The sequence below is a fragment of the Castor canadensis genome, chromosome 2, assembly GCF_047511655.1.
Source record: "Castor canadensis chromosome 2, mCasCan1.hap1v2, whole genome shotgun sequence".
In the NCBI taxonomy this organism is placed as follows: Eukaryota; Metazoa; Chordata; class Mammalia; order Rodentia; family Castoridae; genus Castor; species Castor canadensis.
The window spans coordinates 146,677,705-146,691,860 of record NC_133387.1 but is presented as its reverse complement, the minus strand read 5'-3'; the positions used below and the strand labels follow the sequence as shown (position 1 = coordinate 146,691,860).

At 38.2% G+C, this 14,156-nt stretch overlaps 1 protein-coding gene across 14 annotated transcripts in view; it reads right to left on the bottom strand.

Annotated features, from left to right (window-relative positions):
- Nucleotides 1-988: 988 nt before the first annotated feature.
- Tcf12 (transcription factor 12) overlaps nucleotides 989-14,156 on the bottom strand; it is a 318,977-nt gene continuing 305,809 nt past the window's right edge. For 10 of the 14 annotated variants that reach the window (XM_074066031.1, XM_074066034.1, XM_074066038.1 and 7 more), the window contains 3 exons: nucleotides 11,997-12,229; nucleotides 5,873-6,026; nucleotides 989-3,403 (listed from right to left, as the gene is read on the bottom strand). In XM_074066031.1, the coding sequence (XP_073922132.1) occupies nucleotides 5,884-6,026; nucleotides 11,997-12,229 (376 nt within the window). In that variant the 3' untranslated portion in view covers nucleotides 989-3,403; nucleotides 5,873-5,883. The remainder of the gene's footprint in view (nucleotides 3,404-5,872; nucleotides 6,027-11,996; nucleotides 12,230-14,156) is intronic. The other 4 variants (XM_074066035.1, XM_074066041.1, XM_074066039.1 and 1 more) reach the window with 1 other exon arrangement.

The window sequence follows — 14,156 nt, the reverse complement described above, 5'->3', positions numbered from 1 at the left end:
AGAGAGAAGCATGAATGGGAACAGAGAAAAGTGAAGTCACTGAATAGAATTACTCTAGAAGTCTAGAATGAGAAGGAAGAGAAAGTAAAGGCTGGAGGTTTTACAGAAGTTTTCAGTGTCTTGGTCTGTTTCATTATGTATTCCTGTTGACATGTGATTTTTCTGGGCCTGATTTTATAAACCCATTACTGAGGAGTTGACTAGGTATCAAGATTTCATTTCAGCTCGAATATCATGTGTTTCCTTCCTGGATAGCACTTATTTATCATTTTGTATGAAATCAAGCTAGAAAGTTTATTTTCACCAAATTCCACAAGAAATAAAATGATCTTCTGTATCCCCAGTGTGAACAGTGCATTTCAAAATCACCAAGAATCGATTTGCCTGGGTCCTAAGAGGACTGATAATGACTGAGCTCCTTACACAAAGCCCTCCAGAAAGTCACTGTCTTTCACTGTGTCAGGCTCTTGCTTGACATGAAGTCCTCATGGATAATTTTTTTTTTTTTTTGGGTGGCGTTGAAAACCCGTGTGAAAGTGGAGCTTTTGATCTGAAAACAATAAATAATGTTATTCCTTAATTATGATTAGGTTTTCTTATGAGAACAGGGATTTAAAAAATATGGAAGTGCGCTAAGGGATGTTAATAGGCTTCATCTGAGTCCTTTTGTACCTTTCTCATCTTCCTCTAGATCTGCAAGTGTAGATTCTCATAACTACTAATTGCTGCTCATTTGATCTTAGGGAAAGGCTGAAAGGCCACCATCAGGGGAAGGGTATGAGGAGAAATGTGCAAGCTGGGGAAGGCTGTGGGCTTACATACTGTCTTAGCTTTACCAGTCCATCTGTGCTGCAGGGTTTCCCCAATAATGTAGTTAATACAGACAAGGAAACATAGTGCAAACCTTTCTGGAGGAATGAGATGGAGAAAAGACACAAAATACATTACTGGGGAAAATGGAATGTAAAAAACTCACTAGTTTACTATGTTAAAAAAAGATGGCACATTTATTGCTACATAAATGTTATATACATATTGTGTTTTCTGTTACAGTGACACAAAAAATTTTGAACTTCTTGCTGCTGGTTGGAAAGGTTTATCAATAATACCTTGAATTTGACACAGGATACAAATCTGCAATAAACCAACAATGGAAACTGGAGAACAAGATGAGAAGCAATTCATCTCGAACAATTAGCTCTTACAATACTCCATAGGTACTACACGGTATGCTAGAATCCTACTATGGTCTTAAAATGCTATTGTAAATTTCTGATATTAATGAACAGGTTATGGTAAATAACCCTACATTTTTACTACCTAATATAATAAAATAAAGTAAGAAACTTTTTACTGAAAACTTTCGATTTCAAAAATCTAGAAAGAGTAATATTTAGAATTCAAGAAATTTTCTTACAAGATTATTGTATAAAAGACTAGCTACAGTGAAAAATAAGCCAAATGTTTTTTCTTTCTATTTTATGAAGGAAAGCTTCTGGGCATACTGCAAAGTCTAATATAGCGAAAAAGACAACGAGCTCTGAAGAAAAAAGGCCAGGCAGTGGCATATGTTCACTCACACATCATAAGCAACAACTTCTGTTTAGCTGATTAACACTGAAATGAAGAACAAGGCCACAGATAAGAGTCCGATGTAATTGGAGAATATATGTAAATTAAGGTAACCAAAAAGTCCACCAAGTTCACAAACGACTGATTTCTTAGGAATCATCCTGATTGGAGGATCTGAAGTTCTGTCTTAATTGTTTTTGTTCTTTCAAATGAACAGAAATCTTGAAGTTACATAGTGATTTGGTTCTTTCTTTGTGCTGATTGCCATTGTTGATACTGGCTACAAGGAATTACTAAGCCAAGACAACCTTGTGTAGCATGTTTTTCTCTCCCAGGGTTGTTGTGGTGGAAGACAGATTTCATGGAAGTTCGAAGTGATTATTGTATCTTAAAAAACAACTCCTAAGGATTAGAGAGAGAGGGTGCTTTAATGCACAATAGTAAAATGGACTGACAAGTACTTGTTTAATGCTAATCTGGCTCATCTTCTTAGGACAGGGGCAGATGGTTTGCAGTTGATTAAATCACCCTCTGAATTCCTCCCCACTGACCAGCAATCCAAAGGACAGAGAAATAAGGCTAGGATAAGGAAACATGGGTGACCAATGCTCTTGTATTCCACTAGGTAATTAGCCTCAGAGTGGGGTGTTCATTTATCACACTACCTGCCTTGGTGACCACTGGATTTTGTTATGTTCACCGTAATCACAGCCTGAAAACTCGTCTTGGTATTTTGAATGTATTTTGTGCTTACTTACAGCTAACACTTTACAAGTACTGTATTATGTAGTACTTACTGCTTGGAAAACAAAGCAATTTCTAAAAGTAGACTCTTCCCTTGTAATTTAAACTTCTTGCTATTACAAGCTTTACTATGAAATCTAGAAGCTTGAAAAGTCTTAGTTATTATTAGAAATAAAGCAATGTTTATTTGGGGGAAAAATCTAGGGGTCAATTTTCCCCTTTTAAAGTCTTAGTTAGGTGATGGTCACAGATGGCATCTGCTTACCATTGTAAGGTTGTGTGTGCAATGCACACAGGGTGGCATGGAGGGTTCTGAACTGTGACCATAAACTATTCAGAGTCAGAGATCAAACAGAACACCCACAAAGAGAAAATAAAAATAAATGGGAAAAAAAAAAAAAAAAAACCAAAAAACCAAAACCCGCCTCCCCCCCCAAAAAAAAAACCAAAACTGAGTGAGAGAAATGCTATACCAAGTAATAGTTTCCTATTTCATGGAAAACACTATTAATATGGCAAAAGGATAGGAGAGGGCAACAAAAGACTTTTCCCTTCCTTTTTAAGACACTAACAGGTATGCCGGGAATGCTAAGGGCCAATGGTTGTCACTGCTTTGTTCTCTGCACGTGAACAGCTTTAGTGAATGCTGGCATCAGCTGAGTGGAGATCAGCTTCCCACATTAACTTTTTCCCTTTATATGTAGACCTTACAGTTCCATAACAATAAATAAAATTTGTAGTTACAATGCATTTGTCAATTCAGTTTAGGCACAAGGCAACTTCCACGGTGAGTGGAGAGATCGAGACAGTCTCTGATTGTGCAGAAGCGACACGCTGCTTGCAACCAAATGATGTGTGCAAGCTCTCATGGGTGACGTTCTATCTGATGAGCTTCCTAGCCTCACTTCACTTTGGAGGGAAGTGCTGACCAGTTCTTTGATCGTAGGATTACATTTGAGTTTCTTGCTTCAAGTGTTTTGTTTTCTTCTTCTCCCTCCTGCCAGGTTTGTGTCTTCAGATAATCTGAGTTGTCCAAGTCCTTATGAGGAGAGGTCACCTTCTATCTAGCCTACTGATAACTCTGGAACTGTGGCAGGGAAAGAACAGAACCAGTTAGTACAGAACTGTTAAAAAATAAACATCATTCCTCCAATGCAAAGCAAGTTAAGTGTTCACTTATGCTAGGTTTGCACTAAATTAGCAGTGCTAGCTAAGTAACTTACAAACAAGCTTCTTCCTTTTAAGGTATCATTAGCACCCCCCCTTAATGGGGGAAGCTGTGTCCTCAGTGGATGTCTGCAACTGTGTACAGTACTAAATCCTGTAATTCAATGTTTTTCCCTTTACATACATTATGAGGAAAAAGCTTATAAATTATGCAAAGTAAAAAAAGAACAATAAATAATACAATAATTCTAACAATATATTAGAATAAAAGTTTATGCTTTGGAGCAGTTATGAAGTAATATATAAGGATTCTTGAACACAAGTATGCAATACTGTGACAGTGGATCTGACAAGCAAGATGGCTGCTAAGTGACCAATAAATAAGTGAGTACTGGATACAGAATAGGTAAGTACTGCATACACTGAACAAAGGAATGACTCATGTCATAGGCAGGAATGGAGTGAAATTTCATTACAAATTTTTAAAAATTATTTACTTATTTTGACAACAATAGGGTCTGAGTGCAGGGCTTTGCACTTTCTGGTAGGTGCTCCACTACTTGAGCCATACCTCCAGACCCTTTTGCTCTCTGCTTATTTTTGAGATAGGGTCTCATTTTTTCCTCTAGGCCAGCCTTAGACTATATAAGCATCCTATTTTATACTTTCTGCCTTCATTAGAATGACAGGTGTGTGCTACCATGCACCGCCATTGGTTGAGATGGGAGTGGCCTCACAAATGTTTTGTCCAGGCTGGACTTGAACCATGATCCTTCTGCTCTCAGCCTCCTGAGATGAACTGTTTATTTCTTAAATTTTCCATTTTATATTTCCAGACTGCAGTTGACTGTGGGCAACTAAAGTCACAGAAAGAGAAACCTCGAATAAGGTTTCTCAGTTTTTACTTGATATGTATGTAAAGGAGATCACATTATTAAGAATCACAAGCTATGGGATTGTACAACTGCTTTGGAAAATTATGCAGACTTTGATTTCAGTAACAACACAGGAGGCAATACCAGACCTTTGCAGGTCTACTCATCCATGGCCCACAGTGAGACAATGTGAAAGCACCTATTTACTGCTGCATTCAACTCCATACTGTGATCATAGTTTATGTTTATCTCCTCTACAATTTTTTTTTTTGCAGTACTGGGGATTGAACCCAGGGTCATTCAAGCACTAGGCAAACACTCCACCACTTGAGCCATGGCGCCAGTTTTACTTAAATAATTATATTGACTCCCTTCCCTTTCCCCCGCCTCTCCCATGAAATTTTCAATCACAGTTTAGTTTGATTCTGGTAGTGGTGATAGGAACCAAATCTTTCAGGAAAAGGGAAGCTATTGACTGATGTTCATAATTTACTAAATATTCTATTAAATTCCAGACTTTCAGCTCAAAATGAGGTAGCCACAAAGCTGACCAAATGACACTGCACTTAGTGTTTTTTTCCTGCTCCATCCCTCCCATCTATCTGCCTCTTACTTATTATTTTCAATCTGTTGATAAACTAGGGAAATGGACACAACTACCAGCAGATTCTAACAAGAAAGTTAGTCCTTCTACTAATAATCCATGCTGCTAGCTAAAAAGTTCCTGCCTCAAGTACTTAACTATAGTCAACATTGATTTCAGCTTCCTAAATATTAACTTTACAACTTAGGTATAAAATGTGACTATATATAGTTTAAAAAAAAAAAACAACAAAAACACAAAGAGGTGTTTAGGCCATGAAGATCAAAGGAATAGTCTTTCAATAAGTACAACTCCACCAGAGAGAAGGGTATTCCTGGCTCCATCAGAGAACATCTTTACATTCATTAATAGATTCTAGAGGTATTAAAGGATGTGTTTCTAAGGAGGAGGAAGCCTTGTGTTATAAACCTACATCAGTGATTCAAATGGAAGCAAGCAGCAACGCTCTTGTGTACAGAGAATTCATGGCAAAGAAGATACAGATGGTTAGCAGAAAACTGCTTGATGACATAGCCAAGCGTTTTTTAATAAAAAGGCAAGTGTGAGTGGTAACAAAAGTATTTTCTGATGGATGAGTAACTGTATTATTTTCTGCTTGGATTACAAAGATATTTGTGAGAATGAGTGTACATATGATTCAGAACAGAAGATCCAACATTTCTTTAAAAATCACAGGCAACTACAATTCTCCAATACTACAATATCTCGAAGAGAATGGTAATCATAGAGTCAGTAAAATGACACTGGCTCTCTGATTTATATAAAAGGAAGGTAAACTGTTGTATTCCAAATTATACATGACCCTTACAATGTCCCATGTGTACCAGAGAATGCTCTTCAAAGGTTCTAACAATTTAAGATGAATCTTTGGTGAAATATCCTTGCACTTTCTTCTAAAACCCATACTTACCTGGCTGATGTTTACATATGACCCATAGGGTTGGTAGTTTCACTAAGTCCAGGATGGGTTCCTGGCAGTGTGGTTGGTGGCTCTGCCGATACGGCAGAAACTTTTTCTTCTTCCCTTCTCTTAAGGCAGGCTGCTTTGGGGTTAAGGTTTCTCTCTAAAACAGGAACAAAGAATTGTTAGCATTATAGTCATAAGGTATAACTGTGAGGTTTTTTCCCCTCCTGTGGGGCTGATCAATTTGTGACTTCATTCCCAAAGTAAATAATCTCACATAGAGACAAGTCATGATGCATTCACACAAAATTTCAGCACTTAGTGAGCCCCTAAGTGCTTAAAATTAGGGACTTAAAATTTTTAGTGACCATTTTGATTTTCCTCATCTTTTGCTTATGATTTAGTCCTCTAGGGGTCTGTTTGATCTAAATTAACATGCTAATCCTCATTTAAACATTTTGGCAAGTACTGCTACTAGTTGGCTGAGTTCTCCTCAGCATCCTGCTAAGACACAATGATAGATATGTGGCTGATATCCCCTAAGTACCTGGAGAGAGACATCTGTGGGGCATCTCAAATTTTACCAGTTCATAAAATGATTAAGAGATATTCTCAACTATTCCTCTGCAGGAAATACACCAGCTCAAGCGAAAGCGAAAGCAGGTGCATGTCCTATTCTCCTACTTTGATATGTATGTTGAACAAGAGGACTGAGTTGTACTTTCTATTTGAGATACAATTAATCGGGTGGTAAAAACCTCTACTGTTTCTTCTCTAAGATGGCAAAGAAGACTGGATGGGAGGGACCTGTCATGCTGGTGTTTTCAAAAGAGATCGAAGAACTGGGTGTTACCATAAGAAATCAAAGTTTAAGCACAAGAGATCTGGGCCGTGACTGCTTCTGTAATTTGTTACTAACAGTGTTATATTTTAAAAAACTGATTAAAAATGTCTTAATGAATGTATTCATTTATAACTTACATACCAATGTGACTATATACAGTAAAAAAAATCACAAAGAATTTCTCTTCAACAAAATCAGAGAACGAGGGCAGAACAGGTTCTGCCTGGAAGCAGGGGTGGGGGTAGGGAGGGGAGACAGGAGGAGGGGGGAGGTGGCCCAAACAATGGATATACATGTAAGTAAATGCAAAAACGATAAAATAAAAGAAAGAAAAAAAAATCATCATAAAGAAGTGTTTAGTACATGGAGAGGAAGATCAAGAGAGATCATTTAGAATTAATCTGTAGTAAAATAGTATTTACAGAAGTTGTGATTTTTTTTTCTCATTAGATATTCTTGAATGAGGGCTTGCTGAATACATCATAGCATAGCTCTTTTAATGTCTCTCCCTTTTAAGCAAAGTAAAAAGTGTATTTGATAATGTATGCATCAGTACACACAGTTTTCATCTGGGTTTTAAAAAAAGCAAAGAACTTCATTATGGCAAACTGACTCTACTACCACTGGTACATAACGGGAAATTTTATTTGAGAGTTCTACTTTTTAAAGACCTTATATTTAGGAAAAGACAAAAGTCTATACAACTATGAGGAGGACTAACAAAGCAAGAGAGGTATATTCTTCCTTATTTAAATAGCAGGTGAAAATGGCATATTCATCATTATGTAAAAAATATTGAGAACTGCTTTTATTTCTTTTCTGGTGCTAGGGGATCAAACCTAGGGCCTTGTGTATGCTAAGCATGCACTCTACCTGAGCCATATGCTGGGCCCAAGAGCTGCTTTCTTAACAAGAAACAGTATGCCTCTGCCGAAAAAGAAGAGTCTGTCTTTCTTGGGGTGTCATGGCCCCATGGAGGCAATGGTCTCGTATGATCAGAGAGACTGACCAGAGCATAAATGAACCTGAAAAGTGTTTTCAAGTGAAATAGGCTCTCATTTCTCTTACAGTGCAGCACTGCTCATAGCTATCTATGACTATTCATATTAAGATGTAGGAGGCATGCTTAAAATAGCTGGGAAGAACTACAACCAAAAATTCAACAAGACAGGGAAGACCCTGTAGATTTCCATAGGTGGACAGACAACACACAGGGGTAGACAAACCAGAATACTATAGCAGGCTGCAGAAAATACAGTACATACAACTCTGATCCAAACAAGCTAGTGTTGCTCTTTTATAACTCTTGGTATATGTTAGCAGCTAAGGTATGATGTTAAGTAGCACTCAGACATTACCTGTAAGGCATATTTGCTTGTGTTTTCACATTTCCACTAAGGGAATTTTATCTATTGACTTCTAGTGGGTAGATGAGCACTTGGCTGTATTACAATATCTTCTCAACATTGTTAAGGCAGAATTTTCACATAGCTCAACAGTCACTTATAACCAGGCAAATCAACAGTTATTATTATAACCAGGCAAATATTTATGGTATTAGGATTATGTTAAGATACTTGATAAATCAACAATATTGCAGCTTACTGATACAGATATTTGTTTTTTCTATAGTTGTCTTTTTCATTTTTTAGTAATGCTAATCTTAATCCCCACCCAATGCGCCAACATATTTAAAACACCTATCAAAGCATTTTCTTAAAACCAGAAAACCAGAACATCTATTAGTTCTAGCCCCCACCCTGCAACCTTTGTTCTGCAACTAAGCATCTTTTATTTTCAGTGACTGGATGTTCTTTAGGTCTAGCTGCTCTTGTCACTGGATTTCTTTTAGCTGTTCTCCATGTTGGATCTTTTTCCCCTGGAATTTGTCATACCTTTGTCTTTGTTGATCACATTCTTTTATTAACCCAAAGTCTACGTTTCTCATGATTTCTGAGAACATGTACTCGGGAGGTAAAATCTAAAGGTCTTTCTGTATCTGAAGTAGCTTTACTCTATTTTTACTTTTGATTAACTGTTTGGCTAGGTATGGAATTTTAGGCTGAAAATTATTTTCTTCAGATTTCTGAAAGCACTGTTCCACTATGTCCTGGAATCTAGACATTTTGATTCTTGCTCCTTTGTCTGTGAACTACTTAAATTTTGTTCCAGAAGTCTTAGGATACTCTTTTTAATGCTGATGCTCTGAAAATTCATGATGATGTACTTTGTCTTCAAGTTATTTTTAAACCATTCTTTTTAGCACAAGATTAGACCCTAACTTCGAGGGGATTACTGGACAGTATCTGGAAATAAGTAAGTCAGTTGCCATTAGTCTATCTACTTTCCATCTGACATGCAGGTTTTGCTATCTTATTTGGTATTTTCTTCTCTCTCAACTGTTCTTGTGCACTGATGCCATTTTTATCAATTTCAGTTGGCATCCAAAAAAGAGGTATTATCAGTGCGCACGCTAAATTTACTATGTTTGATCATCTCATTGCAACTGGATTTCTTGGGGGTGGGGTTTGGAAATTTGTTTGAGAAAGAAAAGCCCCAAGTAATTCTGGGACCAGCTGGATTTGGGAACCACACTAACCTAACCCACTGATCTACAAACTCACTTGGAGCTCAGGAAGCTAAAAATCTAATAGTCCTCTTCTCCATCCATAAATTATTACCAGAAGAAAAATGACCTGGTTGAGCTGACTTGTGAAAGAGTTTGAGAGGAAGAAGTGTTTGATCACTGACTGAATTTTGAGTAAAGCTGAGAATACAAACTTGAGGGTAGCAAGTGAAATCTGCTAGGGAACAGAAATGGCAAGGCTACAACTAAAACTATAATCATGACAATGGAAAGGTTTAAACTTAAAAAAGCAGGGACCACATGGGATTTGCTCTTGGGGTATCAAGGCAGACCAAGTTATCTAGGAAAATCTGAGGCTTGGGAAGAGAAGCTTGTTCTGATTTTTCTCCAGGATGACTACTAGACCTGGGTCTGAGTGTCTCTAGGGATGACAGGTTGGGCTGATCACAGTGTGGAATACCATCCTAACCCAGAAGGGGTGCCAGAGAATCCAGAGGATGCCAAAGTAGGCCCTGTAAACAAAACCTAAGTCTTTATAGAAACTGCTAGATTTGGAACTGCAGGTGTAAAGAGGTTCTCCTAACTGAACAGGTTACTAAAATAACTCTAAACTGCTGGAGAGAAAGTCCAGGAAAGGACAGTGTCTATGTCAAACTCTGAAGGTGCTACAGAAGACAAGGCACAGGTATTGCCGGCTGAGGGAAGCGCTCTAAGCCCTGTTGACAAACAGCTGTCAATGCCTTTCAAGGAGGTGTCAATGATCAATGCCTTTCATGGATCATGGGGCCATAAATAAAGGCCCAGAGTCTGAAAGTGGGAGAAAAGTAGGCTTTTCTGAGTATCAAGGCAAATCCTAATTAAATCACAGTTCGGTGTATTTGAAGTTAGTTCAAAATCTGGTTAGCGAAAGACTTCTTAGAGCTTTGAGAGCTGTGACTTCCTACCAGGAAGTCAGTAGGAAACTGGACAAGCCTCGACATTAGACCCTGTCTTAGACGTAGATTTTCTTTTCTAAGCGCCTGCATGAGACCACTGCAAAGTCAAATGTTACAAGTGAGTAAGGTCCACCTGAGAATGATAGATGTTATAACTATTTTTAAATGTTGAAGTATTTCTCATCTGAATGCTTAGGATTTGAGAGTAGATCTCAGTTTAAAATCATAAAGAATTCTGTATCCTAGCTCTAATGCACTGTGAAAGAGAAAAGGGGCTGTACTAGAGTAAATTTTGGGACACCTGCTGACCAGACCATAAGACTTTCACATCCTGGATGGAGGCAACAGAGTTGATAGTAAAGGGCTGAGTGGAGTATGGGTAAAAATATCCCGGGCTGAAGAGGGGAGGATGAACACACTTGGACTATTTCACACAGGTGCCTTGCTGCCTTCAGAGTGAGACAACGGATGTTACACATAATTAAAAAAACCCCTTTGGTGAAGTGACAGGAGATAAGGAACACTAATGCTTCTAAGATAAGCAACAGCAATCAGCCTCTTCATGAATATTTTAAAGCTATCTGTAACCCCTTAAAGATTAGGTCTACTAAAACTTACCCTCTATAGATACTTCAAGAGTCTGTCAACAAGACAAGTAAGTATCTGATTTTAGTAGTGGGTTATATACAGTATCACTCATGTATTAAATGTATTAGAGGGAAATGGAGGAATTAACTGCTACTATATAGTTAGTATGTACTGATTTCCTGTCTTCTTTCTGTAATCAATGCTGAGGGTCCACAGTTGTAGTTTTCAAGAATCTGCCTACACCTCTTCTCTTTTGAACCTTCTTCAGATAAAATGCAACAAACATTCAATAAGTAAGAAAGACACAGCTGCTCTCATGAAGAAAGACTAGCGGCAAGTTCTGGAACCCAGGGCCACATTGCTGAGTTCCTTGAAAAAAGGCTGGGTATGAAACATTCATCACTTTGACAAGGAGACATATAGGTAAGCTTGACAATGGAAGCTCTTAAGAGCAGGAAGTTTTTATTATTTGATAAGGTGGCATCTACAACAGAGCTGACTGGCACAAAGGAGGCATATGATAAATGCATGTTGAAACAATGAACTTGCAAAGCTTCTTCAAGATTCCATTGAACTTCATGAAGAATGAAATAGGCAGTTGCCTCAATCACTGCTATGTGAGCTTTGCTCTGAAGGACACACAAACATGCTAGTGCATGTTAGCCCAGCAGTTTATGGGACTCCTATTTAGGCATCAACATAGAAGCCCTGAGACCTTACTAACAGGGTATAAGGGACATCCAGATCTGGTAAAGCCAGGAGAAGCTGCAATTAGGCTTCCTGTTATCCAGTAGAGTCATGTAGATGAGCTCCAGGGTAAAGCTGACAAGAAATTGAGCACTGAGAAGAAGGGAAGACAGGAAGGACAGGTCCAGGCAGGTAATTCAACAGCGTGGGAGAGCAGAGTCCACAGGAGCAAAAGGCACAAAGCACTAATGCTGAGCAGTAGCCAGAGGCTGTTTGTTCTCTGCCTTGTCTCATAGTTTGTGGGAAACAGGGAGCCTACAGACCAATACAGTGATAGGAGAAGACTACAGGGAAAACTGGATCCTGGTGATACACTGGCAGACATATTGGAAGAATGTACAAACAACTTGCTTAACCAACAAGGCAGTTGAAAACAAACGTTTGCTCACCTGTGGGCGGAAGTTATCTATCTCTGCTAGACCTACTTACCTCTGACTTGCTGTTCTAGACTAAGGATGACTGCCACGGCCTGATGAAGAATAAGGAGCTTTGTTTGGGGTTTTTCACTCTTCAAATGAAGCTGACACATTCGGCCAAGCTCTTTGAAAGCCTCATTAATATCCCGTACGCGTAAGCGTTCTCTGGCGTTGTTAGCCATCCGCCTTTCCTTCTCCCTTTCTATTTTCTGTTCAGGGTTCAGGTCCTCATCTTCATTAGTACTGCTGGAAAAACAAATTGTCCATTAGCTTTCCCTATAAAAGTGAAATATGCTGACTGTGCAAAACTATAAAAGGTGAAATGAAAATTATCAATCTTACTAAACAGAATAGCTGCACAGACGTGACATTATTTCTTCTCAATCTTTCTTCAATGCACTTATATAATGTTATAGTTGAAATTATACCCACACACATTTTTCAGTTCACGTTTTAGCACAAAGACTTCTCCATGCTTCATATACATGAAGAATCAATGCTATAATCCTAGCACCTGTCACACAAAACATGATCCGCAGATCAGCAGTCCCAGTATCACAAGGCCTGTGAGAAGCAGAATCATGTTCTCCCTCAAGTCTACTGATTCAGAAGCTGTGTTTTAACACCATCCCTCACTGGTTCATGAGCACACTAAATTCAAAAGCACCATCCTAGTACATGAGAACATCGCTTAACCTATGTTCTTGAATCTGTTCTGTCATTCGCCTGGAGAGGAAGAAGAGCAGCTTACACATGGATTGACAGAGCCATCTCTTCTTTCTACACAGAAATTTCACCATCCGTGGTGCTGATTAGAAAATGTGGGAGATTCAGAACTCTAAAGGGCAAACTGGCAAGAGAAATTTAAGACCTTGAAATGATAGGCAACTCCAAGTTTTAGAGATTCATCCTAAGGATATAATTAGAGCTGCACAAAGAAACTCAGGTAAAGGAAATCACAGAAATATTAGTATCAGCAACATACTGGAATCCAATAGAAGGGGATGAGTTCAATATATCCTAGTACATCAAGACAATGAATTACTACACAGCCTCTAAAAGGAAAGCTTCAGACTATGTTATGGAACAGAAGCCAGTCATGAAAAAACCATAACTGTATGATTTAATTTTCATGAACTTCTAGAAAATACAAAACTATGGTAACAGATGAATGGTTGCCAAGGGTTGGGAAGAGAATGACTGTAAATAGGCAAGTGGAAATTTTAGGGGTAGTAAAAATTAAAATGCTAGTGGCTATGACTTTTACACTTGTCAAAAGTGCAAGACAGGGCTGGGGGTGGTGGTACACACTTGTAACCTCAGCTCTGTGGGAGGAGAGATTGGGGTATTGTGGTTCGAGGCCAGACCAGACAAAACCCACTCTATCTCAACAAGCCAGGTGTGGTGGTGCATACTTATAATCCAAGCCACGCAGGAAGCAGACATAGGAGGACTGTGGTCCAAAGCCAACTCCAGGCAAAACCACTGAGACCCTATCTGAAAAATAACTAAAACAAAAGAGTTTGAGGGTGTCGCTCATGGGTAAAATGCTTGCCCAGCAAGTGTGAGGCTGAGTTCAAACTCTACTTTGAACTGCTAAAAAAAAAAAAAATTTGGGGGCTGATGGAGTGGCACAAGTGATAGAGTGCCTACTTAACAAGCATGAGACCCTGAGTTCAAACCCCAGGACTGCAAAAAAAAAAAAAAAAAATGCACGTTTTGCACACATTGTCAATGGACAAAAACTTCATACTTAAAATTGCTGGAGTTTATTATTTGTGAATTAAACCTCAATAAAGCTAGGCTAAAACAAAACAAAAAACCTACATTGTAAAAATACTCAGGTCAGGTGAAAATGTTAAAAATAAATTGTTCAATTAAAAAAAATAAAAATGATAAAATTTATAATTCCAAATTTGAAATGTATTTATGGAAAAAGATATTCCTTAAAACGTAAACACTGAGTTAATTCTAGGTAGAGGAGTTTCTTGTGACTTTGGTATGTGGGTTTTCTGTATTCTCCAAATTTCTTTAATGGAAATAAGACTATATAACCAGGAAAAAAGCATTTGAAGGAGATGTGTTGGAGTAACTTTATAAAGCTCTATGTGCACTTCAGAACTAAGTTCTCAGAACCTTGAAGTAATGAGCACAAAGAATAGATATCTCTCTT